Below are 25,806 nucleotides of genomic sequence, written 5' to 3' on the forward strand. Positions count from 1 at the left end.
AAGGGCCCTTTGAAAGTAACTGCTTATGAAAGGGAGAATGTTAAGTTTTTATTCCACTCACATTTTTTGATCTGGTCTAAGCATTCAAATTGGCAAGTTTCCCTTCATAAGCCAGCCTCTGTCACACATGCATTCATGTCTAAACATTCAGAATTTTCATTCAGAAAACACACCGCATATAGAATTATCCACAGTTATTTACATATCAAGAGGCATACATTTTCTATCATTGAATTCTGTGTCAAACTTTCTCTTGCTCATTTTCCCTTTCACCCCTACCATCCCTGGCACAAGCAAAACATTGTCTCTATCCAGCTGACCATTCATAGCAGTTGCCTAGGGCAACACCAATAGGAACAGATGCTGTTTGGCTGGGCTGCCGTATGACCCCACTAACCTTTGAACCCATTGTTTTTGAAAAGGGGGTGTCAATATTTCTTGTCTAAATGTTTAAGTTCAACACTTTGTGTTTTCTGTTTTATTTGTGTGTCTCAGATATAAAGACCTCGTGGTCCCAACTTTGGGAGACAAAAAGAAACTGTCACCAGAGGAGAGATGCCGCTCAGTTCTGCAACAGTTCAAACTCCAGGGATGGCAGGTGTGTGTGTGTGTGTGTGTGTGTGTGTGTGTGTGTGTGTGTGTGTGTGTGTGTGTGTGTGTGTGTGTGTTGCCTCTTTTTCTGTCTCCATCAGTAACAAAAGATTCGCCAAATTACATATTCCCGATCCCATGGAATCTTTGGCAACTTGTTCCAGCTGTCCTCACCTCATCATCATTCTCCTCACACATGCACACACAAACACACGCGCACAACAGCACAGACTCCTCCCCCCTCTCTGTGCTGTCTGCCAGACTGCTGTTGTGTCTGAGTGTGTGACCTTACAGGTCGCATCAGCTCCTGCCTCACACATGCACACACACGCTCCTCTACAATGCCCCACAGACACCTTCTCATACAGCCCTGCTATACATACACACACACACACACACACACTACTCCTACAAGTAGCGTGTGTTGGAATGAGTGTCCGTCTGTGTTAGTATGTTACCCCCACAGCTCTGTGCACCTGTTATAGTGACCTCTGTCGCCAGCCACCCTCCTCCAAATGTCCCTTTAGCCCAGGAAGTGATCAACATGCAAACCCCAAATCCTGCCCACACTCCACACCCACCCATATTATCATACATCATTGCTACTCTACTACTTCTCTCCCATCTCTCAAATAGCAAGTCACTCTCTTCTGAGATTTCAGAAGAAGAGGACAGCCTCTAGTGGGACAGCCTATTCCCGAAGACTGATGATGATGGCAGTGAAGTGTCAGCAATGCTTTTGCATATATTCTTGATCAGATTACTTGTGTCGTTCTGTGTGTAGATGGGCAGTAGTAAAGTGTTTCTGAGATACTGGCAGGCAGACCAGCTCAACGACCGCTGCTACCAGCTTCATAAAAAGATCATCACCTGTCAGAAAGGTAATGTCCTAAATAACAAACCAGCAACCCATGATGTTCTTTTAGGGTTTGTATGTCTTTCTTTCACTGACACCTCTGGCGTCTCTGTCTTCCCCTCCTCCTCCATCCTTCTCTTCATCCTCCTCTTCCTCTTGTCTCAGTGGTGCGTGGCTGGCTGGCCAGACAGCGTGTTCAGCGCAGGCTGTCATTACAGCAGAAAGAGGAGTGCTGTGTGCAGCGTTTCCTGCAGGGGGCAGAGGACATGGGTCTGCGAACCTATGACCAGTTGGTCATCCAAAATGCATCTGACATCGCAAGAGAGAGCGACCGCCTGCGCTGCCATGGTAGCAGCCTTGTCAACACCCTCAGCAACAGCCCGCCACTTGGTGAAAGGCCTGAGCCAGTGGGCAAAGAGGAGGATCAGCCCACCAGGAGGTAAATTAGCAAACACCTTCACAACTCTGTCACCTTCATTCAGATTTGAAGACAAAAATGCATGAATATTTAAGCAATGTAGATGTGTACTTATTATTTTTTCCCCATTGGTATTTCTAATGTTATTTACACACTCTCGTCAAACATTTGATCAAAAAGTTCAAGTGTTTTTTGGATGATAGACTGCACCATGCTACAGATTTCTTCGCACTAATGCAAGAATCAAGACTTTATACTCACCAAAATAGGGCTTTTATTTTTTACTACAACATAATTCATTATACTAAATGTGATGGCATCATAGTGACTGTAGGATTGTTTAGCCTGGAAAGTAAACAATCTACAGTTACCATCATTCACAAGATTTGTATGAAGGAATCATTTCCCTTTCTGTGTGTGTGTATGCATGTTTCTGCATGCCTATGTCTGCGCAACATGTGTTTTTTGATTAATGATGTTATTGTATCTCTTTGCACTGTAGGCTTTTAACTGTAAGTTTCTTGATGGATAGTGAGATAATCAGTCCGCATTATCAAATCCTATTAGTATTGTGTTGTGTGCATGTTGCTATGGAACGCTATCCTTATCTCCACCTCACCTCATTCTAGTATGACATATCATGCCTGGAAAAAATGGAAAAACCCTGGAGGACTGAGTTAGAAGGGTAAAAAAGGTTATAAGAAGCTCTTTAGAGGGTGTGCTAAATTAACGACGTTCATTTTGAAAAGCCACTTTTGTAATCTTTGAAAAACGCTAGCCTTGTTTATATTAATGCCTGAAATGTGACTGATGCATTTCAACACTAATAAACCTATAAATGTGTACCTGTGATATATATATGATGCTTACTACGGTATGCTGCATAATAAATGCATTTCTTATTTCAAAAGCCTTTTCTCTCTACAGAGGAAGCAATATCATTTGTCATGATTGTTGCCATTGTTACATAATGCAGATTTCATTTCAGTTTGACAGTGATTGATTATGAATATGCTTGTGTCTTGAGGCTTTTTGACAAAGTGATGTCAAGGTGTTTTGCTTCAAAACATAATCTTGTAAATGTAAAGCTTTAAAGTGCCTTAAAAAAGTGTATAAAGTAAATAGAGTGGACAATTACTAACTGTAGTATATCATTTTACTGAGTAATGGCCACAGTTGAAATACAAAAAGGAACCGCACTGCACTGATACACACTTTTTGATATACTTTAATTATTAAATTGAGTTTTAACATTAGGGTTTAGCAATACATTCTGAAAAATGAGAAGAAAGACACATGAGTGTACATACACACATGATTTCTGTATCCTTTATGTGTCCTTGACAGGGAGGCTTTGAACAGGAGGAGGGGTATCAGTAGGCGGTCTGGTAGAGGAGTCATAGTCGGAGTATTGTCGAGGGGATTAATAGGCACATACACACTTTTGCACACATACACACAAACACACTCACATGCAAACATTCACCCAAACTCACCTAATTTCTCTCCAGGTTTTTAAAATGCCTTCCCCCATCAACTTCACACATGCTCGGCCACCCCCCGCCTGCAGTCATGGAACCAACAGATGGCTCACGCAGATTAGCAAAGGAAATATCAAACTGCATGTTATCAAATTACTGCAAGGAGATTAGATTTAAAGCATAATCTCTTTGGTCTTTATCCTCCAATTGGCCTCCTTGGCTCCTATTTGTGGCATGACAGTTGAAGCAGGCATACATTGACTTTGAGTATACTGATGATCTAAATTATATAATTAACTCAATCTGCATCAGAAGATTATTGGTTGGGAAAATGTTTTGCCTTTAACTAAAGCTTTTATACTTTTTACTTTTTTGTGAAAAGCATGAATCAAGCACAAGTGATGATGTTTGTGAACAATACAAACTGTCAAACAATTTTTTTTTTTTTCATTTCTTTCATTTAAATATGAATTCTGTTATTCTTCTGATTTGTAGGGTTGTAGAGAAAAGTGGGAAAATCTATGAGGGTCCTCTCAGCGGGGGCAACAGAGTGATTCGCCACTTTCGGTCTAGCTCAGTACCCATCCCCATCGCCATAGAGAACATGGTCCATTCTTCTGCCATCAAACCAGTCGTGCAACAGGTAGCACATACCAACGAGGATGGGGCAGGCGGGGGAGGTCTTTCCTCTCCTCGGAAGCAACCTCCTCCCAAACCAAAGAGGGACCCCAACACTCGTCTGAGTGCATCTTATGAAGCTGTTAGCGCTGGGTTGATGATGGCAGCGAAAGAGAGCCCTACTCCAGAGGGGTATGGGTCGCCAGCTGGAAGCCCTCCTAAATTCCAGCTGTCCCCCACAGACCCTGCAGGTATATGACCTCTACTGTTCTTTAGATGATACAACAGATGGTGTTTTTTCTGCGTCACTGTTGTTACTGTACCTTGACTTTCTCTATTTTTAATTGCTTCTTTTATAATTCCCTCAGCCTTGTCCAAGCCCCGTCCTCACAGTGATGACTACACAACCATGAGGAAGGTTCCGCCTCCAAAACCTAAGCGCAGTCCCAACACTAAGCTGACAGGCTCATATGAGGAGATCAACGCTGTAGCTCCCCACATCCACCAGCTGCGTCCTGCTGATGTAAAGTTGGCCTTGCTGTCCCGTGCTGGTGGATTTGGAGGGTTTGGTGGTTTGATGCAGAGAGCTGCCTCTGTAGATGCCCCACAAGGGGTAGGACTGAGCCTGTACCAGAGCAAAGACGAAGAGGACGTGTACATAGAGATGTTGGGCTCCCAGCCACGGGCTCGCAGCCTCCAGGAGCCCCCTGATAGCCCAGAGCAGGCTGACTACGAGGCCGTCTATGAGGAGATGAAGTACTTCCCTCCCGAAGACGGTGGAACTCCTGCAGCTGTGGTTAGCAAGGCAGCCAAACGAGAGGGTCTAGGTTTGGGCCTGGTGGGATTAGGGGCATCTCCTCCTCAGAGCGGGGAGAGCACACGGATGTCAGCTGGGGTGACCGCTGCCATGGACATCACTCTCTCACAGAGCAGCGGAACTCCCAAAACTCAGCACGGCAAAGATGGCAGCTGTGACATACCTGCTCCCTTCCCCAACTTGCTTCCCCACCGTCCACCTCTCCTTGTGTTTCCCCCCTCACCCGTCACCTGCTCTCCTGCTTCAGACGAGTCACCCCTCACCCCACTAGAGGTAAAAAAGCTGCCTGTGTTTGAGACAAACCTCAACTATGCTACTGGCCCAGACAGCCCGCTGTCCCCGCAGTATGCCCGCCAGAGGGCTGACTCCTCCCCTAGCCTCACTGTCCTCATGCCAGAGAAGAAGTCTACACCTCCACTTACCCCTCCACCTCCGCCTCCTCCCCCCAGTGCCCCACCTCCCCCCTACAGACCTCCTTCCCACTTCCCCTTCCCGCCTGAGGCCGGCCTCCTGGCTCTGACGCGAGCAGCATCTGTCACAGGGAGCTCAGACTCCCCCAAAACCTCATCCTCTCAAAGGGCAAGTGGGGAACCACTTGGGAAGCCACCTCCCTACTCCCCAGTGAAGATGTCTCGTGCTGAGCCTCGGAGAGCGCACTCATGCTCCTCCTCTCCCCTGCTGTTCAACCCAGCAAATGGTAGACCCCTAACCAGCCCACTGGATGAGCTCAACACTCTGTTCAGCTCTGGACGCAGTCTGCTCAGGAAGTCCACATCTGGCCGCAAGATGAGAGATGGAGGTCTGTCAGTAATGCACACATTCCTACACTAACACAGAGCTACACGCATCTAAAACACTAGCTGAGGAACATCACTGCACAGAACACTGAACAGAGGATAAAATAACCATTTCTCCTTCTGTCTTAACTTTTTCCTCCAATCATTGATATTAAATGCATCTACATTCATGGGTGAATGGTGCATTTGAAATTGGTATAACTTGGGCCAGACTAGGCCAAACCACCAATATGTGAACCTGCTGGTGTGTGGGTATATGTGTGTGTGTGTGTGTGTGTGTGTGTGTGTGTGTGTGTGTGTGTGTGTGTGTGTGTGTGTGTGCGTGCGTGAGGGAGCATGCGGCCACATTTGTGCAGGAGTGCATGTGTCCATTATGTGTTCTATCAACTGTGATGAGTTCATGAACAAAGTCTCCTGCTCTGTGCCATGTGATTTATTGCGTACTGGATGATTACCTTCTGTACAGCAGGAGTAGTGTAGGGTAGTAGGTAAGTAATAACCCCCTCTTTTTGTGTACGGGTGTGGGGTGCGTATGGGTTTACACACATACACACATTGAGTGGTAGGGAGGTGGGATGTACCAGAACCCAACAGCCTTACTCATAAATCCCCCTTCTCTACATTTAGAAACTCCTTACATTGATTCAGGTGTAACCAGCCACCCTCTATGGCCAACTTGAGACAGCCCATTTGTTACAGTTTCTAGTGCAGTGTCCTTTGGCTCTGGGACCTAATGAGCTAGCTGCTATAGCCCACTTAACATCCCACTGCACTGTAACTATGATCTAGTAGTGATGGCTCAGTGCACTACCTGCAGAGCACACACAGGCCCTGTGACACTGATGCAAAGGTTGACCTTTGCAATACAAGGCCAAATGTATTTGTCACACATAGTCAATGAAACAAGAGGGTCCTTAGGTCAGAGTTTTCAAACCCACAAAGAGATTACTATGTGGTGCTTTTATGAAAGTGAATTTCCCATTGATACTGCAGCGTGTGAAAGCACAGGCATATGAGAGAAAGTAGAAGTTGCGTTGTCCCAGTGTGTTTTTATCCGAGTCTCTGCTTCCTCCAAGTGTGTTAGTCGTGGCTGGGTTAATAATACATGAGCAGTAGAATGATGAGGATGGGTATCAAATATTTATCAGCTCACTCTTGTTCTACTGAAGACATTGTGACTGCACAGCAGCAGCAAACAGGACATCCCGAACAGTTAGAAAAATTACAATCAAGAAAAATTGATTGTGTCATACTTATAACTGCAACAAGTTCAAGGGGCAGGAAGCTGAACTCCTTATAAGAGACGGTATGACAGCAAGAGCACCGTCTGACGCATATGCCTCACGGGACGTCTGCCACTTGAGTCTGCATAACCACCTGGACCTGTGCAGGAAAAGCACTGGCGTCATGGAAACTGTGTGTGACAGGGGAACCTGGCACTGGGGTTCACAACCTTGCTGTTATTTTGAGTGGGCAAAGCAAGGCAGCCCTCTTAGATCAGAGCGCAGAGGGATGCCAAAGGGCTTAACAGGATGGCCTACTTCCGTTCCCTCTCGGCTGTTAAATGACAGAGTCTAACACCTGACACTGTGGGAGTGGTCAGGGGTGACAGTTGCCATCCCTGACATCTCTGTGAAGAGCAGCTGCCTCTCACTCCACCTCCTCCTCCTCCCCTTCCTCATCCTCAGGGAATGAGAAAACCACAGCAATGCCAGGGGAAGAGGGCAAATGGTCTTGGCAGGCTTCAGGAAATCACTGTCAAAAAACACCTTATGCTTTAACAGCCACATACAAATTTCCCAAAATTGTATAAAAGTCCAATTCTCCTTCATGATAGTCTTTGTACAAATCCAAGTACTCACTGTGAGTCATCTCTTCACAAGCATGCAACCCTCACATGGCCTCCCTCCCTCTACCTAGCCCTTTGTCCCTCAGAATCACACACCTACCTCATGGGACCTATAGTAGACTTTGCAAAGTTTATATTTAGGCATCTTGTGACCACGGGGGGGCCAGGAGGCACTCATTCTAAGTGTGGGACAGCAGCTGATGAATTCCCATTCACACTCCCATACACATATGTGCATGCAGTCACTTACTCATTAAGTGTGTGAGAGCATGTGAGCCCTGAGGAGCAGCAGCAGAGGCAGGTCATGTGCAAGGACGGCTGGAAGTGGGACTAAGTAAAACATTAGCAGAATTAGAAAACTTTGCAATATTACAGCAACTCCCCTGCGCTGTTTTAGAGTCTGTTGTACCCTACAAATCCTTTGATTATATTACGCATGATGGAATCTAAATATTTACTGTAATTAATGTCTACTGTATATGACATGCTCTGACACTTTTGACTATATTTTTCCCAGGATTCAATTCTAATATCAATCTGCCAGGGAGGGAAGATTGTGGCTCTGCCCCCACCTCACCATCTCTGCAGCTACAGGACAAGAACGCCAACAACCACTCTTCTCATTCACCAAGCCCCGCCCCCGTAGAGAATGGCAACCAGATTTCTAATGGTAACAGCCCGAGTATTATACTTTCACATGGCTCACAGGTGGATCAATGCTGAGGGTGAAACAGATAATACACACTAGAGCAAAAACAGGTGTTTAATAAATAATTTAATTATTAATACTTTTTGAATGTATTTACAAAGAAATGTGAGTGCCTGAGTGTACATCTAGATGAGTAGAGTGTAGAACTAAATGATGGATATCAGACCTCTTTATACCTGAAAGATACTAAAAGGCCATGTGATTCTAAATAAAGAATAGACTATTAATTTTCTAGAAAGTCCTACAGAAAGCCCTACAAAGAGTGTTAACACCACTGACTCAACAGCTTAGTCTGGCTTCCCAGATTACTTTCTTCACTCTACTCTCTTTTTACCCTTTTACTCACGTCACAAAAAGTGTCACATAATCACCTATATTAATATTGGTGATGCCTGAAATAAAAGCACTGTACAGGCACTGAATAAAGTGAGGAGAGAATGGAGACCACAGGTACAAAAGGGGATAATGTTTTTTCAGCTGCAGCCAGAGTGATTACAATATTTCTTAAATGCTCATAGAGATCTCGGTGGTGTTCGTTAACATTTCCTTCTGCGTGAGAAAAGCTTTTTCAACCCCTCTGCCAACTGCTTGTGTTTGAAGGGCGAGGTGCCCTTCAGTCAGTACCTGTCTGTGTGTGGGAGGAACTCCATTCAGATGTTTGTGCTTTGTAACGTGCTTTTAATATTGTGTGTTCAGGGACGCTGGAGGACGAGAGTCACAGCAAGTCAAATTCCTCCAGCTCCACCTCTCTACACAGACACATGGACAGCCATCATACTCAGGTAAACACACAAAGAGACAGGCTCCTAAAAGCACAAATGCAGTGATTGCAGCACACATAAATGTGAATTTTGTGAGTGGAATATCATTAATATTATAAAATGTTTTTATTCTGATGGCAACATGTGCTAGCCAGCTCGTTTAAAACCTGTGATTGACACACATACACATGCTCACATACACCCACATTAACATACGCACAATGACAGCACAACCACATCAGGCATGTATTTCACTGATGACATATGAGCTTTCTCTGGCTTTGTGTACAGGATTGAATTTAATGTCCTGCACGGTTGCACGCACTCACACACAGCCTCTGATAAATATAATTGATAAAAATCTGATGACCAAGTGGAAACCATGTTGAGTGAAAGAAACTTTTGATAACTGAGACACATATATTTTAGAAAAGCCTTAATTATTATAGATAAGATGTAAAGATATAGGGGCTTACCAGTGTGATTACACTCACATGACCAAGAACTTCAACAACATAGAGACACAAAGCTCTCATGTTGATTATCCTGTGCTACACCTTCACCTCAGGCAAAAAAAAGACAATAGAGTTTGTCTTTTATCAACAAAGACCACCGTCCGATTCTCTTTATATATGCTTTCTTTGTGTTAATCAATCATTGAACTGAAAAAGATCCACCCTTGCTCTGTGGTTAATAGAAGGATTTAGTTTTTCTAGTAGATTTCTAGTTTTTTTGTGTTTGTGAGAGTTAAATCTCAGCTCATAAATACTATGTTTAATGGTATTTATTACCAAGCTGCTGAGCTGCAGATGAAATCATTATTTTATACTTACAACTAGGGCTGCAACTAATGACTATTTTCGTAGCCTGTTAATTATTTATTCGATTAGTCGACTAGTTACGATTATGTTTTTCAACCCCTAACCCTAATTAAAACATTTAACTAATTAAATATCTTTCAAGTGAATTACTGATCTCCAACACACAGCCTAACTAGCTAACGTTACCATTAAGTGAACGAGGTTTGCTATTCAGAATGAACACCAGTATCAATGCCAGGGGGAAACCGGGTAAGATGACAAGACAGCGTAGGCCACTCCTATAATTCACTGATTTATGCAAACTTTAAAACTTGTAACTGTTTAACAAAGATTTTTGCTTTGAAAGTATATAAAATAAAAGCAAATTAAAAGCAAGTACTACAACCACAACTTTATACTAACAATGTAATGTCCATTTAGAACAATAAAGCAACAGTCCCCTTTCATACTACTTCTGTCATTTATTTTATTTTTTTTTTTCAAAAGTACTTTAAGTTTTATAAGTGGAGAATGTTCTGTAGGCTGCATCACGAGCCAGATGTTCCTTGATGTACTTTAAACAATTACTCATTACTAATAACTTTTTTAAAGCTGGGTCTCCAACATTGCCAGCGTTGTGTTGGACAGATTTGTGCTGTGGTGTTCATGAGGTAGAGGGGGGGAGAGAAAGAGACGAGCTTAAATAAGCCTAGTAAAAAAACAACAGCAAAAATCAGTATGTGGCGTACAGCGCTGATATTGTGGCGGGCCGCCACAAATAAATGAACATATAGGAAACACTGCCTTTCCTCTGATGTTGCTGCTCTGTTGTTGCTGCTGCAGTGGTCTAAGTGACTGGGACCAGGGCGCTCTGTGGGCCTGACTGGCCGGCCGGCTGGCACCGCTATCCTTACAGGCGCTTGTGTAGCTTCTCAACCCCGAAAACGTTTGAGCACATTTTCAATTCGCCATCAACTTTGGTAAAACTGCCTTATTCAAAATCTACACAGTTGATTTCTCGCCTCAAAACTGCTCAAAAGTGTACTTAGTGATTAAATAGCGTACAAAACTTGTTGTTTGCCTCTTTCTCCGTTACTTTCCGCTTATCACAGGAATGCTTCTTCTTCGTGAGTGGTCTTACAGTCAAGCAGTCATGGCAGACAGTGGAAGCGATAGTGCCCCCAGCACTTCCTGTAGTACATTGCAGATAGAAATAAAAAAACAGAAATGTTCTTAATATGAAGATTGCCATCTCTCCCTTAAACGGCATCTATGTAACAATGTGTCGACAATGAAATTTCACATCGACGAATTTTTATAGTCAACATCGTTGATTACGTCGACTAATCATTGCAGCCCTACTTACAACATTGTGAGATAAAATAAACAACAGTACAAGTCATTGACAGCAACTGTGCTATGAAATTGACGTAAAGCAAGCAAAGCAACAAAAGCTTGTCTGTCTGTCTGTTACACCTTCTAAATTAGCTGCAAATGTGCTTGTTAAACATGAAAAATGTGGAGAAAATAACTTCAGTTAACATCATCGCTGCTGAGCGTGGCCAGGAACACAACACAGCCAGAATCTGTGTACATTCGACATAACACATACACATAGATACTTAAATGCACACACTGTTTTACTCTCCTGCTGTTACCAAGATCATATCTACAGACTGAGTGAGCAGTGAACCCACAAACTCTAACAGGAAATTATATTTATTTAAGACATCTGCTGTCATAACAGTAATTGATCTAGAGACTGTCGCCCACAGCGTCCACACTGTAAATGCTCTCTTCAGTATTTTGTGTCACAGTATCATGTACTCCAGGAAGCAGCTGTTTTGTCCTCGTCTCATAGGAGAGTTTCATCACAGGGAAAATGATTTAGATTCATCACAGACTGCATCTGTCAGTGATTGAGTGTCACTGTCAGTGGTGCGTGAAGCACACCAATGAGCAAAGTACGTAGTGTCCCACTTTCAGAGTCGCTAAGGACACGCCATTCATAAAACACTGCCACTAGAGATGTGAAGGCACACAGTGTACCCACTTTACAATCCTCATGTTGACTAAATGTTGGGGGTGAACTCACTGTTCGCATCTTTTTGAAGTTTAGTTTTCTAAGGTTTTTCTCAGAATATGTGAACTATTGGGCTGTTCTCTTATACCCAAATACTCTCTCTCCCTCTCTCCCTTCTATTCCAATGAGCTTGGCTGTTATTCTTACTCCCTCCTTTATCTTCCAGAGGGGCCATCTCAACTTTTCTCCATTCGGTGCGGGGGCCGCCCTCTAAAACTGCGAGGGGGGGCAGGGGGGCTCACTGGAAGCCCTGTTCACGTGTAGGGATGTGGTGAGTGTATGTCATTCCTCGCTGCTATCCACCCTTAATAGCAGTGTTTTTCATAGAATCAGTGTGGGATCATGCCAGTAATGATCCTTATTTCATAAAAGTAAGTAAATAAAATAATTTTTGTTTAAAGTAATACTACAGCCAAGTCTATTTTTAGGAGTATGAATGACTTGCCTCCTGTAGACTTTAAAGGTGGCTTTAAAGATTTTTAGTTTGCTCTTTCATAGAGAATGGAGGCAGAGGTCTTGAATTCATTGCAGTTACAATGGATTCCTATAATATTCAGTATTTGTGGCAGAAAAAGAATGTTTTGATCAAAATTTCTGGTAGTTTTAATGCAAACATTCAAATCCTCAGAGTAAAAATCTTGAAAACCACTGCTTTACCTACATCATTTAGCTTTACCTGCTCCCCTTGTTTACTGTGCTCTTTGTTGTTTAAACACTGGTCTGGAATCAGATTAGCTAACTAAAAAGTCTGATCCTAGAATCAGTGACCACCACCCCCCACCCCCCCTTTTTTTTATCTCTTGTTTCTAAAAGGAAACTGCAGCTCTTGGTTTCAGCTAGAGTCACGGCATCTGTATATCTGCACACTATTGTTTGGTGTTATAGATGATTTATAAGATGCTAAATTTAGAAAATCTGTATGGTCAGTTTAACCATCTGCAGTGATGTGGGTTCTTGAAAGAGAGAAAGCATATATGGATATGCTGGCTGACGTGATCAGTTACACATAACATCCATGTAACTGTAATTGGTACTGAGATGAATATTATAAGATTTGTGAATGATTCATCTGGTTATTACAAGCGCTTAAGTGTGCTTTCATTTATTTTAACTCTAATCTACTATAACGGTGTGAATAACTATTCATTTGAATGGATAAAATGAATACCCCCTTAAGTGGAGATCTCTATAAACGTCTGCTAGGATTAAAGGGAGCACATTTCTCACATTAGGTTTTTTTATGAAAGATTCTTTCACTTGAGGCAGCAGCGTGACAGTCAGCATCTTACTGGAGCGGTTTCAAGGTTGCACGTGCTGTAGAAAGAAAATGCAAGAAATTTTTTTTGAGAATGTCAAGATTTTTCTACATTTGACTTGAAATTGCTTTTGGCAAAAGTGACCATGGAAAACACAGTTTATTGTATATTGATAAAAATGTCAATTTTGTGCATTCCTATAGATGAGAGGTGATCAATTTAAGTAAATGCATCTTGTAGTGGACATAGGCATCCTTGCTTCTTTTTACAATGTCCTTGAATTACCATATGCTAATGAAAAGGCAAACAAGCATGCCTACCAACACTGATACAAATGGATTTTTACAGCTAACACAACCTTGAACTTCTGAGTATCTGTTCAACAAAATAGAGCTGCAGTTTTTATCATTGCTTATTCATCTGCTTGGATTTCATGTTGCTGAATCCATCACACAACCCCCTTTTTAAACCTTTCTAAAAGTCTTCTTCCAGATTATTTGCTGTCACTGGTGTTGCATCTAACTAAAGGTTGTGTAACTAGTCACTCCAGATCTTCATCCTCATGTGTCTGATATTATCTCTGTGCAAGAACTGGTCAGTGAAAGTGTGGCTACTCACTGTTACCATTAAAACATGGACGGCAAAACACTTTTATCTTGGTTCCTAACTTAACTAAGCTGGTGTCTGGAATAGGTTCATTACCATGAGTTCATTCAAGAGATGGGAACTACTCTGTGACCCAGAATGCCTTTCAGTTAGCTGCATTCCAGACTGTGTTTATGTAGGATTAGTAGATCTAATGGGATAAATGAAAAGGAAAGGATGAAGGAAGAGGGGGGCGGATAACTCAGTTAGGAATGAATAGACTGGCTTGTTTTGTTTCCTGTAGTTAGTAGTTAACAGCAGTCTTGACTAATCATATAAAGAATAGAGAGACTGTCTGTTTTGCCAGGATAATAATTGGATGGTACAAAGATTAATATTCTTTGTTTTTCCCGTTTTAGACAAAGTTTAGGCAGAAGGAATGGCATTTAAAGTGGGAGAAGGACTGTGCTACATGTTTGCTTTCAGAATAACAACCCTTTAAGGATCAGACGGACAGACAGAGAGCCTGTCTCTACATGAATCCCTATGTTTGCCATAGTTAAAGCATATGTGAGTGAAGGTGTCGTGCTAGTTTCTCTGAAATCCCCTGTCACCTAACCTATCTGGTAAAATTTCCCGGAAAGCGCTCACAAATAGGACCCTCTATTCAGTCCCTCTTATTTTCTACCCTCTCTCGTTCCACGTCTGGGGAAAAATGGTTTTAGAAATACAAACTATTTAATGACGCTCTTTTTTAGCTTCTTTTTGGGTATAGTTTAGTGTTAGTATTGTACAAATGATAGAGGCTGTTGTACATAGTTTATGAGAAGCACCAATATATTGTAATTTATTTATATTCTGTGGTATGTAATGTACACACAGCGCTCAGCGCAATAAATCAGAATACATAGTGTTTTTCCCACATGACAGACTAGCGTATAAAGGTGTTTGGCTGTAGAATGTGTCTGTTTTATGAGGAGAAAATCAGAGGACAGGACATCAGGACATCCCAGTCTGTGAGCGACAGTTTGGAATGACCACTAGTCATCCTACATTACCATGTTATTACCATAACATTGCTAAACTATTAACATGTTGGTTTGTATATTGGCTCCCTCCCACATGCCCTTGTGAGCAAGGACATGGTTAAAATTTCAGAGGTAGGAGGGTGTTTCAAGGGAGGAAGAGAATCTGACTGTCCTCAGTCAGTTTTATTTTGGCTACTTCATAAAACTGGTGCAGAAATTTTATCTTGTTTAATGTCACTCATATCAGTTTTAGTAGATGAAATCTTTTTAGGGATTATGACAGTAAGAAAACATTCCTGTATTAAAACAAATGCAAGGGGCTGTTCTTTCAGGTACTAGTGAGACAAAAAATTAAATCCAGGAAGACTAGTTTGAGTAACAGATTCATGAGTTTGAATGCTTATCAGACAACAACAACAACAACGCTGCAAATAATCTACCAGGAATATGCCCTTGCATGTATTTGACTGGCCAACACAGCACCTTGCTGAGTGGCGCCGTATTGCGTTCTGTGAAAAGTTGAGCCAGGTCCAACGTGTTTGTCAGACGACCTTCCGTTGTTCTTGCCAGAGCCCTCTGCACTGGCATTCCCACACTGTCAACAGAGTAGTCCCATTTAGTGAGTAGTCCCATTCAGCCTAATTCTACCAGCTCAACCCAAACTGTGATGGCTTTCTACAGAAGTCTTCACTTAAAACACACACCCTTTGTAGTAAACTACATGGTCAAAAGTATGTGGACAACACATTGTTGTATACTTCTCATCCAGGGCTGTCTTTAATCTAGGCCTCTTAGTTTCAGTTAAAGGAAATCTTCTATAGAATTCAATGATCACACAATAGTGTGCTCCCCTTTCCAGTTTTAGCAAGAAAATCCCCTTGTGCACATAGTGAGGTCCATAAAGAAATAATTTTCCAAATTTGGTGTGGATGAATTTGGCTGCCCTGACTAAAGCTCTGTGGCTGAATGAGAGCACATCCCTGCAGCCAGTTTCCAAAATCCTGCAGACAGAGTGGAAGCATATTATTGTCCATGGTTTTGGAATGAGATCTTCACCAGTCACACATAAGTGTGATGTTTGAGTGTCCACATACTTGCCATTTTAAGCACAAGGTCAATGTAATTTCTAAATGCAGCAATACCATCTTATTTTGATGTTGTGCCAAAGCTTTGAAGATGAGTATTAAATTGATTTATATTTTCTATAATCTCAGTGTTCTTCTCTCAGAATGACTGGATTGTCAAAACTGTATCTGATGCTTATTGCATTGAGTTTATGTGTGTGTGTGTGTGTGTGTGTGTGTCCATGGACACCGTGTTCCTACTTGTCTACTGTTCCAGTAGCTGGTGTTTCTGGCTGGCGCCAGTGGAGAGAATAGCCTGGCAGGGAGGTGTAAATTATGGATTAGGTTGTTGCATTTGTGCAGGCAATCAATCTGTATGTGTGTTTGTGTGCGTGTACATATAGACACTCACAGGTGTGTGGTTCTCCAGATATGTACATGGCTACATATGTATGTGTCATTATAATGTGTGCAATGTGCATTTATTTGTGTATGTATGTGTATGCCTGTCTATGTGTACCTTTGGCTATGTGGCAATGTCTGTGAGGAATGCATCACTAAATGTACTGTATGCTTGGCAATATGCAGAGAAAATGTGGCATTAGAAGTACTGATGACTTGATTTAGCTCACAGCTCCAACTCCAGCAGATGGAGGAGGGAGTAGAGCGAACAACTGTTGCAGGAAACGAATGATGAAGGATATTTTGATTAGAGCATTACATTAAGTTTTAATCTGTTATTATGATAATTTTACAACGATATGGTTGACAATATGTTTTCTAGTTTTTTCTTATTGTCGATAAAGCCCACAAAAAGACTAAAACCAACAATGAATTGATCCTACCAACAAGTCTGCATAGCCAAAGCCTGATACAGCTTATCTGTTGTGCCATAGAGCTCCATTGTTCAAAAAATTCTGTGAAATCATCATCAATCAACATCAATGATCCACACTGTGGTGCCGGGTGACATTTTCCTTTTCCTTCAACATGGGCACTGTAGTTCACTTTGTGAACTGCACCGTCCTGGTGCGCTTTTATGTATATAAAAGCGGGGTTGAAACTAGTCCCCAACAAATGCACTATTTACTCCTGTCTTAGTAACATTTATTGAAAACCACAGTGCCCATGTGTTGCTCAAGATTTACATCTTCAGTAGGAACCATTGGGCTTGGGGCTGAGTGCTATGACAGCATAGGGAAGTAAGGAAGCACTGTGAGACAGAAAAACATTTTTTGCTTTTGGTGTTTTCATAAGATTTGTTGATAGGAAGAAAGATATAAAGAAGAGTGATGCCAGCCTTATCCTTTAAATCTCTTCTCTGAACATGAGTGAACATTTTGTTTCCTTTTAACAACCCATCCACTGCCACCATTATAACCTCCAATTCCTGATGTGGTCTGAATCATCAGGGCTTGGTCCTGTAGCAGGTATTACTGACAGAAGGAGATTGGAATTCCTGTATGATTAATTTACCTGGATATTGACTGGAAGGTGAATGATGGATGCATGTGTGTACTTTTGTGCTTTTGACCTGTGTGTCTGAAAAAACGTACAAGAGCCACTTGAGGGGCTCCTTCTTCTATGATGTTCTTTGAGGTGATGTCTGGAGAGTCCAGATATGGAAATTAGTTGCTGTCAGTTAGAGAAGGAATTCCCCCTCACTGCTTGCCTCTGTATTAACTGTCTCATGAGATGGCTCAGTGCCAGCCCCAGATTCCTCTCCATGTTGTTTATTAGAGTGATTCATGAGAAAAACTGTCCTGCTTTAAGAAGAGAAACCAAGCCCAGTGATCACTGCCTCTTTCAAGATGATGGATCAGACGATGGTATTTAGAATTTCTTTCATTTTTGCCAGAACAATGAGCTACGGTTCAATTTTTCTTTTCATAAAACCACTGCTTGTCATTCACACTCCTCTCTTCCTACCACCTCCAGCCACAGCCTGGTCAGCTTTCTGTCATGTGCTTGTCAAACCATTCGAGGAGAGTCATTATTCAGTGCGTGATCTGAAACATGTTCTATTCTCTCCTCGCCTCTCCTCCCTTCCTCCATCTCCATCTCTCCAGGTGTTCCAGCGGTTTTGTCTGTCCAACGGGAATGAGAGGGCCGCCCTTGGGGAGCTTCTGCGATGGCGGCAAGTGCAGTGTGAGGGGCGGGGCGACTGGAAGCACCGTCCACCTCAGTCCCCACCCCTGCCCCCCACGCTGCTCTGGACCAACAGGAAGGCCTCTCCATGAAAGAGGTCGTGTGATGCATTCACATGTACTGGATATGATGTTCTTTCCTCCCTTTCTATTCAGCCACACTCGCACATGCTCTTTTTTTATGTGGACCAAGTAACCTCAGTGCCCAGGGGCTAGGTTAAAGCTTCAAGCCCCATAGCATGAGCCTTGTCCCTGGGCTGAAGGTCCTGCCCCTGCGCCTTTGACCTCAACTGTGGAGGATTCCCAAACCTATATGATAGAAGCTCAGCACTCTGTGACACTGACTAGTTTTATTTATCAACAGTGAGCAGAAAGCAGACACAGTAGAGGTTCATGGGGAGCTGCTTTTTTGTGTCAATCACATTATTATTTATTTTCAGTTCCTCTGAGACAAAATGTATGATGAGGCTGAATTAAAGAGCAGGCTAGCAATGTTTTGATAGTAGTCAGATACTAAATGGCTCTTTTAGTCTGTCTGAATCCTAGCCTATCATGTTGTTCTGCTGCAATCAAAGGAGCTCCTCCCCAAAACATGGTGCTGCTTATACTTGACATGCCGTCCTATGATGTTCCCATGATTGCTTGTGTGTGCATCCCCGAGTCTCAGTCCTCTCTGAAGTTTACAAGTCAGCCGACGCCTTCGGACACCTCCAGTTTTTAGCATCAGTGTACTGGCTTATGGGACATGGGACTTTTTCAGGTACGCAGCTCTCACTTAGCCTTTCTCACATTTGGGCTCTAAGTGCTGCTGCAGCCCTGGCAACGAGTGACCAGGGCTCAGGGTAACCTCAGTATAATATCCCAAGGTGCACTTCACTTCCCCCATTGTTACCAGCCTTTGAGGAACAAAAACCTCTGGCCAAAATGCAAACTACTGCACTAACCTTTACTAGGAAAGGGGGATTCAACAAAAAACCTGCTTTGGTTTAAGGTAAAAAGGTAAAGCTAAAATAACAGCTTTAGCTGACAGGTATATAGTTCATGTTGTGTACATGAAGCTCTGTGCCAAAGTGACAAAACCCTTGAACGATACATCTAAACCAGTGGTTCTGAAACATTTTCTGTCATGCCCTCTTCAGAAGCTGAAAAAGTTAATTGAACAACCCAGAATAAGGGGATTTCATATTTTTTAAATAAATTGAAGATTCAGATTAGTAAAATTAGCAAAAAAGTCTTGATAACATCAGAGCGCTGGTGTTTGTTTATGTCACCATATGAATCATATTCATGCAACTTAAGGTCTGCTTAACGTTGACCACCCACCCGCTGTGGCTCTACGCCCCCCAGTTTGAGAACCACTGGTTTAAACTAACAAGTATAGTTATAAAAAGTGATGCACACAGTAGTCCCCATATATATGTACAGACTGACATACATGACCAAACCATAGATGTTACTGCGGTTCAGGGTGAATCAATGAACCGTTTTTAAATAGATCAAAAGAACATGTCAAAAAGAAGGGAGAAAAACAACAGTCTACACTTGACAGGTGGTGACTTAACTCTCATTGTGTCTCATCAACACCAGAACAATTTCATGAGTTCAGTGTTGTTCAGGAGACTGTGCAGAGCTCAGAAACTCACGCACAGATGAACTCGACTATTGTACAGATGTCCTCCAGCGTGGTTGTGTCCGCACAGACGCCCTTTACTTCCCGTGTCCTCCCTTCATCTCCTTCCCCAATTTGACCCCAACAAACCGGACCCTCCCCCCACGTTCCTAATGGATCAAACCGGCTCTACGGGTGTCTCCATGGTAAACACTCTGTAAATAGTAACCAGTGTTGTATGTTCTACCTTTTACTATAGCAGAAAAGCACAGAGATTGATTTGAAAGATGAGGAAGAGATGAGATAATACTGTCTATGATGGTGAAACTGAGATTTAAGAATGTCTTGGGTTAGATGCAATGACTGAGGTAAAGAGAAGAGGTTTATTTTAAAATGTGAATCTTTTTTTTTTAGAATGATTGTCTATGGCTATGAAATCCTTTATACTCTATTTAATAGTATTTGTTTATTCCCTTCTGTTCCTATGATGCAAGGCAGATGTTTTCATTGTATATGGATGTTTTTATTGCACAATATTTATGTGGTGTTGTGTTGACTTCTGTAATGGGCTGGGTGTGTCTCAACAAGCTGTTTGATCTTTGAAGATCGGTCTGAATTATTAGAGCCGCAAAGTATCAATAGCTCTAATTGATTTCTCATCCCCACTGATCACCCACAATGTGTCTGATTGATTCAGCCTTATGAATTAGCAGCACCGTCACAGGATCGATCTCAGCTGCTGTCCATGCAGGTGCACAAATATTCAAGAGGAATTAGTAGAGACAACTGATACTACAGAGATGGCAAATGAGCTGAGCTGTGTTTTGACTGACTGGCTGAATGTACAAATGCAACATTTTCTTTCACTGCCTGTGCACATCAATGACACCCTGTGTATCTTATTACTGGAACATGCGCCTGTATCTAAACAGTGTACCTGACTGCTTAATGTGATTATTGTCTTCAGAAGTTATGTGTGCAGTTAATATTTTTAAAGCAAGTTAATAATGACGCAGCAAGGTATTGATTTGCTCCATGACTCACACCTCGTGTGCTGTGATTGGGGTTGCATGAGTGCATTGCAGAACTATGTCAAACATTTTCATCATAGTATGATTCAGCTCATTCACACAAGGACTTAAACCTGATCAAACAAAATAGAAAGGTCAAGCCAAGAACCAAGATCATGCTAGTCAACTTGCCAATGCCAGTGAAAGACAATTTATAGCCTCTGTATTGAGTCTTCATTATAACTCCGTCAGTCATGTGCATTATGGTTTTGTGTATTACCATGTTTACTGATTTCATGAAATGAGATGTTTTTTATTGACTTTTAAAGCATATGAGTGCTTTTTACCTTGCATGACCACATGTTGGGCCTGGCCCCTTTAACATGTTCATGCTGAAAAGATAAAAGTGGCTGTCTAATATGAAGAACTGCTTCCCACTGCACTGTGAATCACTGCACTGTCCCCTGTGTCTCGTCTAAACACTCGTCATCCATTTACATCCTCCTTTAACTCGACCGACCCACAGACATATCAGTTCCATCATATACAATCCCAGATGACCTAGCTCAGTCTGTCGTTAACCGTTACCAAACTCTGGCAGCCAGATTACTGCCAGTCATCATTGTTAGTCAGGAATCTAAAAATCCTCCGCTCTGAGATCAGCTCTCTGGTGCTACAGCCAGTGCGGAATGGACGTTTTATTTGTCCCCAGTCCATGTATAGTTGTCCGGAGAGACACAGTATTTTAGCACCTAAACAGGGGTATCTCACTGCCTTTCATAGTGTTGTTTTTTTATCGTAGTCTTTCTTTTGTACATGACACACAGTATATTTTAACCTGCATACATATGTGTTTGTGGAAAGAAAAGATTGTATGTGATGTTTCATAATTATTATCTTCCCAATGTTTTATAAGTACTGTACCTGTACAGCAATAAAGCACAATTGTGTCAATGCCAGTCTTTACATGTGGGTGTGGGTATGTGACAATAGTGCATGCATCAGATGTACAGTAGTAATGGCAAGCGGGAAACGTCCGATCAGAGAACTGAGGCAAATGCTGAAGTCCCTTAAACCTGCGTTCTATTGAACGGCCAGCAGGAAGCGACTCTTCTGGTTGCCAAAAGAAGTCCGGTCCAATAGATATAACGGTAAAATGACCCTACTTCTCAGCTGATTTATTACCTCAGTAAACACTTTCCTAATGAGTTTATGGTGTTAATCGCTAGTTTCAAGTCTTCTTCAATACAACATGATGTTCATTTAGTAAATTATGGCCCCATTTAGAGGAAAATAGACCATAAAGCAGACTACGCTTCAGGGTGGGATTATCTGTGATTGACAAGTCGTTACCATGGTTACCTGTTAATCGGGCTAGAGTGCGTCGTACTCTCAGCACTGCGTAAATTTAACCAGAGCTGTTGAAAAAGCTTATTAGGAATTGGCTGTTCACTTTCTACAGAGAGATGTAGATGTAGTACATTTAGTTTTAATACTACTGTTCCCTAGACAAAATTGTCAGCCCTGTTAAAATGACAGTTAACGTGAATTACAAATGCACCTCGCTAAGCACAGAGGTGGAAAGAGTACTAAAATATTGTACTGAAGTAAAAGTACTGTTACATTGACGGGTTTTTACTTCAGTACAAGTAAGGTTACTGTTATAAAAATCTACTCAAGTAAAAAGTAGCTCATTTAATATTTACTCAGTTACTTAGTTACTATTTTATCCTAAAATAACTTATTTATACAGATTTAATATCTTATTTATAGCCCTTATTATATTTTATTTAATGAAATCTCAGTCGTTTGCAATTTGATCTGGGCACAACACCAGATATTAGTTTGTTTGACAGATCCCTTGCTTAAGCAATGGCGCAAAACAATGTTGGAGAACATTTAATGTTATTTTCAGAAGTTTTGTGAATGTTTTTGCTTCATTATTTGTAGAGCAGTTTAGACTATGGCAGGCCGCACTGGAGTGGAAAAATGGGAAACACCTGACTGTATATTAAGTCGTATCCTTATTTAGGCTACATTCCAACAGGTGGTAATTTTAATGTGACTTCATAGGCGTTAGCATAACAAATTTGTTATTAACATAGGACTAAGCATAATTAACTAGTTACCAACAGGTTGCCTCTCCCAGTCTCAACTGGTACTATGACTCATATTTACTGCTGTTTAACATTTCCAAAATCATATGCATCCAGTAGCTTTGATACTGTTAAGCCTACTTGTTTCACACTTTTAAAACATTCTCAAATACAAAATATAAAAACAATACAGAGGCCTACATTGTACAAAATACATGTCTTTTTAACCCTACCAACATGTTACACTATATTCAGTATTATCATGGTGACGTGACTTGAATGAACAACTAGACACATTCTCAACTCAACCTTTAAATATCCGTACTTCCAACTTTAGCTTTAGCAAATAAAGAGAAAAGTGCACATGTTCAGGAGTTCCTCAGGAGCATTCTGTATGCTATTGCTTTTAAATATGTTTTGCTGAAACCACTCCCGCCTAGCTTGACGTGACCGAGTTAGCTCAAGCTAAGGATGCTATATGCTACTCTGCGTTTACTCCGTAATGGTTGTGATTTAAAATGTAGCAAAGTACAATACTTCAAAGAAAACATACTTAAGTAAAAGTAAAATTACAGATTATAAAAACGACTTAAGTACGCAAAAAAACCTACTCAATTACAGAAACGCAAGTAAATGTAATTCGTTACTTTCCACCTCTGGCTAAGCAAGATAGCTAGCTCCACACACTATCTATGCGGGATACACTATCTAAATACCAGAGAGCAGTAAAATCTGCTAAAACTAAATTTTTATCCCATGTAGTAGCAAATAACAGCCAGAGGCCTGAGGTTCTTTTCAATGTCTTTAACTCTCTTGTTAACCCTCGCAAATCAGACTGTGTTGTGCCATCTACAATTTTATGTGAAAACTTCCTGAAATATTTTATAGACAAAATTGCCGGTCTTAGCTTTTCACCCACTACATTTACCAGTGACCCCTCTGTCCCCCCTGTCAGCCCAGCTGTCTTCCTGCAGTTTGAGCCAGTTACATTCCCCCTTCTTTCTGACATAGTCAAGCTACTACGTCCTGCAAACTGCCCCCTTGACAGTATTCCTGCACGCTTTTTGAAAGATGTTTTTAGCACTGTTGGATCAAGCATTGTCGCCTTGGTTAATACATCTCTCAGCTCAGGGTGTGTTCCAGCTGCTTTCAAACATGCAGTTGTGCAACCGCGTTTAAAAAAGAACAATCTGGATACTTCAAACCTCTCTAATTTTAGACCTATCTCTAAGCTCCCCTTTTTGTCAAAAATCCTAGAGAGAGTGGTTTTTAATCAACTTCAATCATTTTTAGATGATTTTAGTATATATGAAAAATTCCAGTCTGGATTTAAGCCTCGTCACAGTACTGAAACTGCCCTTTTAAGAGTTTTTAATGATCTCCTTTTAGCTGTTGACTCTGGAAACTCTGCTGTTTTGGTGCTTTTAGATTTGACTGCTGCCTTTGATATGGTTAACCACTCCATTCTCATATCCCGACTCGAACAGTGTGTCGGCATTAGGGGCACAGCCCTCAAATGGTTTCAATCATATCTGGCAGATAGAAGTTTCTCTGTTCACCTTGGTGAATTTTCTTCATCTGCTGCCCCTCTTTCTTGTGGGGTCCCCCAAGGGTCCATATTGGGCCCCATGCTTTTTTCACTGTACATGCTGCCATTGGGGTCCATTTTCAAAAACACAACATCTCCTTTCATTGCTTTGCAGACGACATACAAATGTATTTACCTGTAAAATCTAATGACAAAGCTGCAACTCAGTCCTTGCTCAACTGCCTGAGAGATCTTAAAATATGGTTGAATCAGAACTTTCTCTGTCTGAATGAAAGTAAGACTGAGGTTGTTGTCTTCAGTCGACCTGGGGATTTAAGTGCTTGTATAGATGTTTTTGGTACTTTAGGAACATATAGTCATCCATTTACCAAGAATCTAGGTGTGATCTTTGACAGTGCTTTTAAGTTTGAAAAGCAGATTAGTTCTGTAGTAAAAGCCAGTTTCTTTCAGCTGAGACTGTTGGCCAAAGTCAAGCCCTACCTACCACGCAAAGACTTTGAAAGAGTAATACATGCATGGGATGCATACATTACCCCTGTTTTAGCCTCGCTCCACTGGCTTCCTGTCCGCTTTAGGATTGATTTTAAGATTTTATTGCTTGTTTTTAAAATTTTAAATGAGTTGGCACCTTCTTATTTATCAGAACTTTTACATGTACACACTCTGGTCAAAACACTGAGGTCATCCAATCAGATGCTCCTTGATGTCCCCAGATCCAGGTTAAAAACTAAAGGTGACCGAGCCTTCTCAGTACCTGCTCCTAATCTTTGAAATACTTTACCTGTTCAAATAAGAAATGCCCAAACTCCTGACACTTTCAAATCCTTGCTAAAGACCTAAAGATCTTTATTCATTGGCCTTCAAACAGAGTTGAGTAGTGACATTTATTTTATTTTTTACTTTTTCTACTGTTGTCATCTATATATTATATAGTCTATATAGTATAGTATATTTGTTGTCTATTGTGGAAAGCACTTGTTTTTAAATGTGCTATATAAATAAACTTGAACACATGGCCATTAGCTCCACCGTCCAAATACAGGTGCTGGTCATATAATTAGAATATCATCAAAAAGTTGATTTATTTCAGTAATTCCATTCAAAAAGTGAAACTTGTATAATGTATACATTCATTCCACACAGACTGATATATTTCAAGTGTTCATTCCTTTTAATTTTGATGATTATAACTGACAACTAATGAAAACCCCAAAATCAGTACCTCTGAAAATTAGAATATTGTAAAAAGGTTCAATATTGAAGACACCTGGTGCCACACTCTAATCAGCTAATTAACTCAAAACACCTGCAAAGACCTTTAAATGGTCTCTCAGTCTAGTTCTGTAGGCTACACAGTCATGGGGAATACTGCTGACTTGACAGCTGTCCAAAAGACGACCATTGACACCTTGCACAAGGAGGGCAAGACACAAAAGGTCATTGCTAAAGAGGCTGGCTGTTCAGAGCTCTGTGTCCAAGCACATTAATAGAGAAGCGAAGGGAAGGAAAAGATGTGGTAGAAAAAAGTGTACAAGCAATAGGGATAACCGCACCCTGGAGAGGATTGTGAAACAAAACCCATTCAAAAATGTGGGGGAGATTCACAAAGAGTGGACTGCAGCTGGAGTCAGTGCTTCAAGAACCACCACGCACAGACGTATGCAAGACATGGGTTTCAGCTG

General features: G+C 41.5%; 1 protein-coding gene across 1 annotated transcript; it reads left to right on the plus strand.

Moving 5' to 3' along the window:
* Window positions 1–495: 495 nt before the first annotated feature.
* LOC123966441 (unconventional myosin-XVI-like) lies at window positions 496–21,438 on the plus strand (the record flags this gene model as incomplete). Its single annotated transcript, XM_046042604.1, has 8 exons — window positions 496–598; window positions 1,376–1,472; window positions 1,613–1,886; window positions 3,842–4,215; window positions 4,333–5,580; window positions 7,945–8,097; window positions 8,833–8,918; window positions 17,783–21,438. Coding segments are annotated over 8 exons (2,506 nt in total), but the record flags the coding sequence as incomplete, so codon positions are not given.
* Between the last annotated feature and the right edge of the window lie 4,368 nt (window positions 21,439–25,806).

This window comes from Micropterus dolomieu, unplaced genomic scaffold, assembly GCF_021292245.1.
Source record: "Micropterus dolomieu isolate WLL.071019.BEF.003 ecotype Adirondacks unplaced genomic scaffold, ASM2129224v1 contig_13453, whole genome shotgun sequence".
Taxonomy (NCBI): Eukaryota; Metazoa; Chordata; class Actinopteri; order Centrarchiformes; family Centrarchidae; genus Micropterus; species Micropterus dolomieu.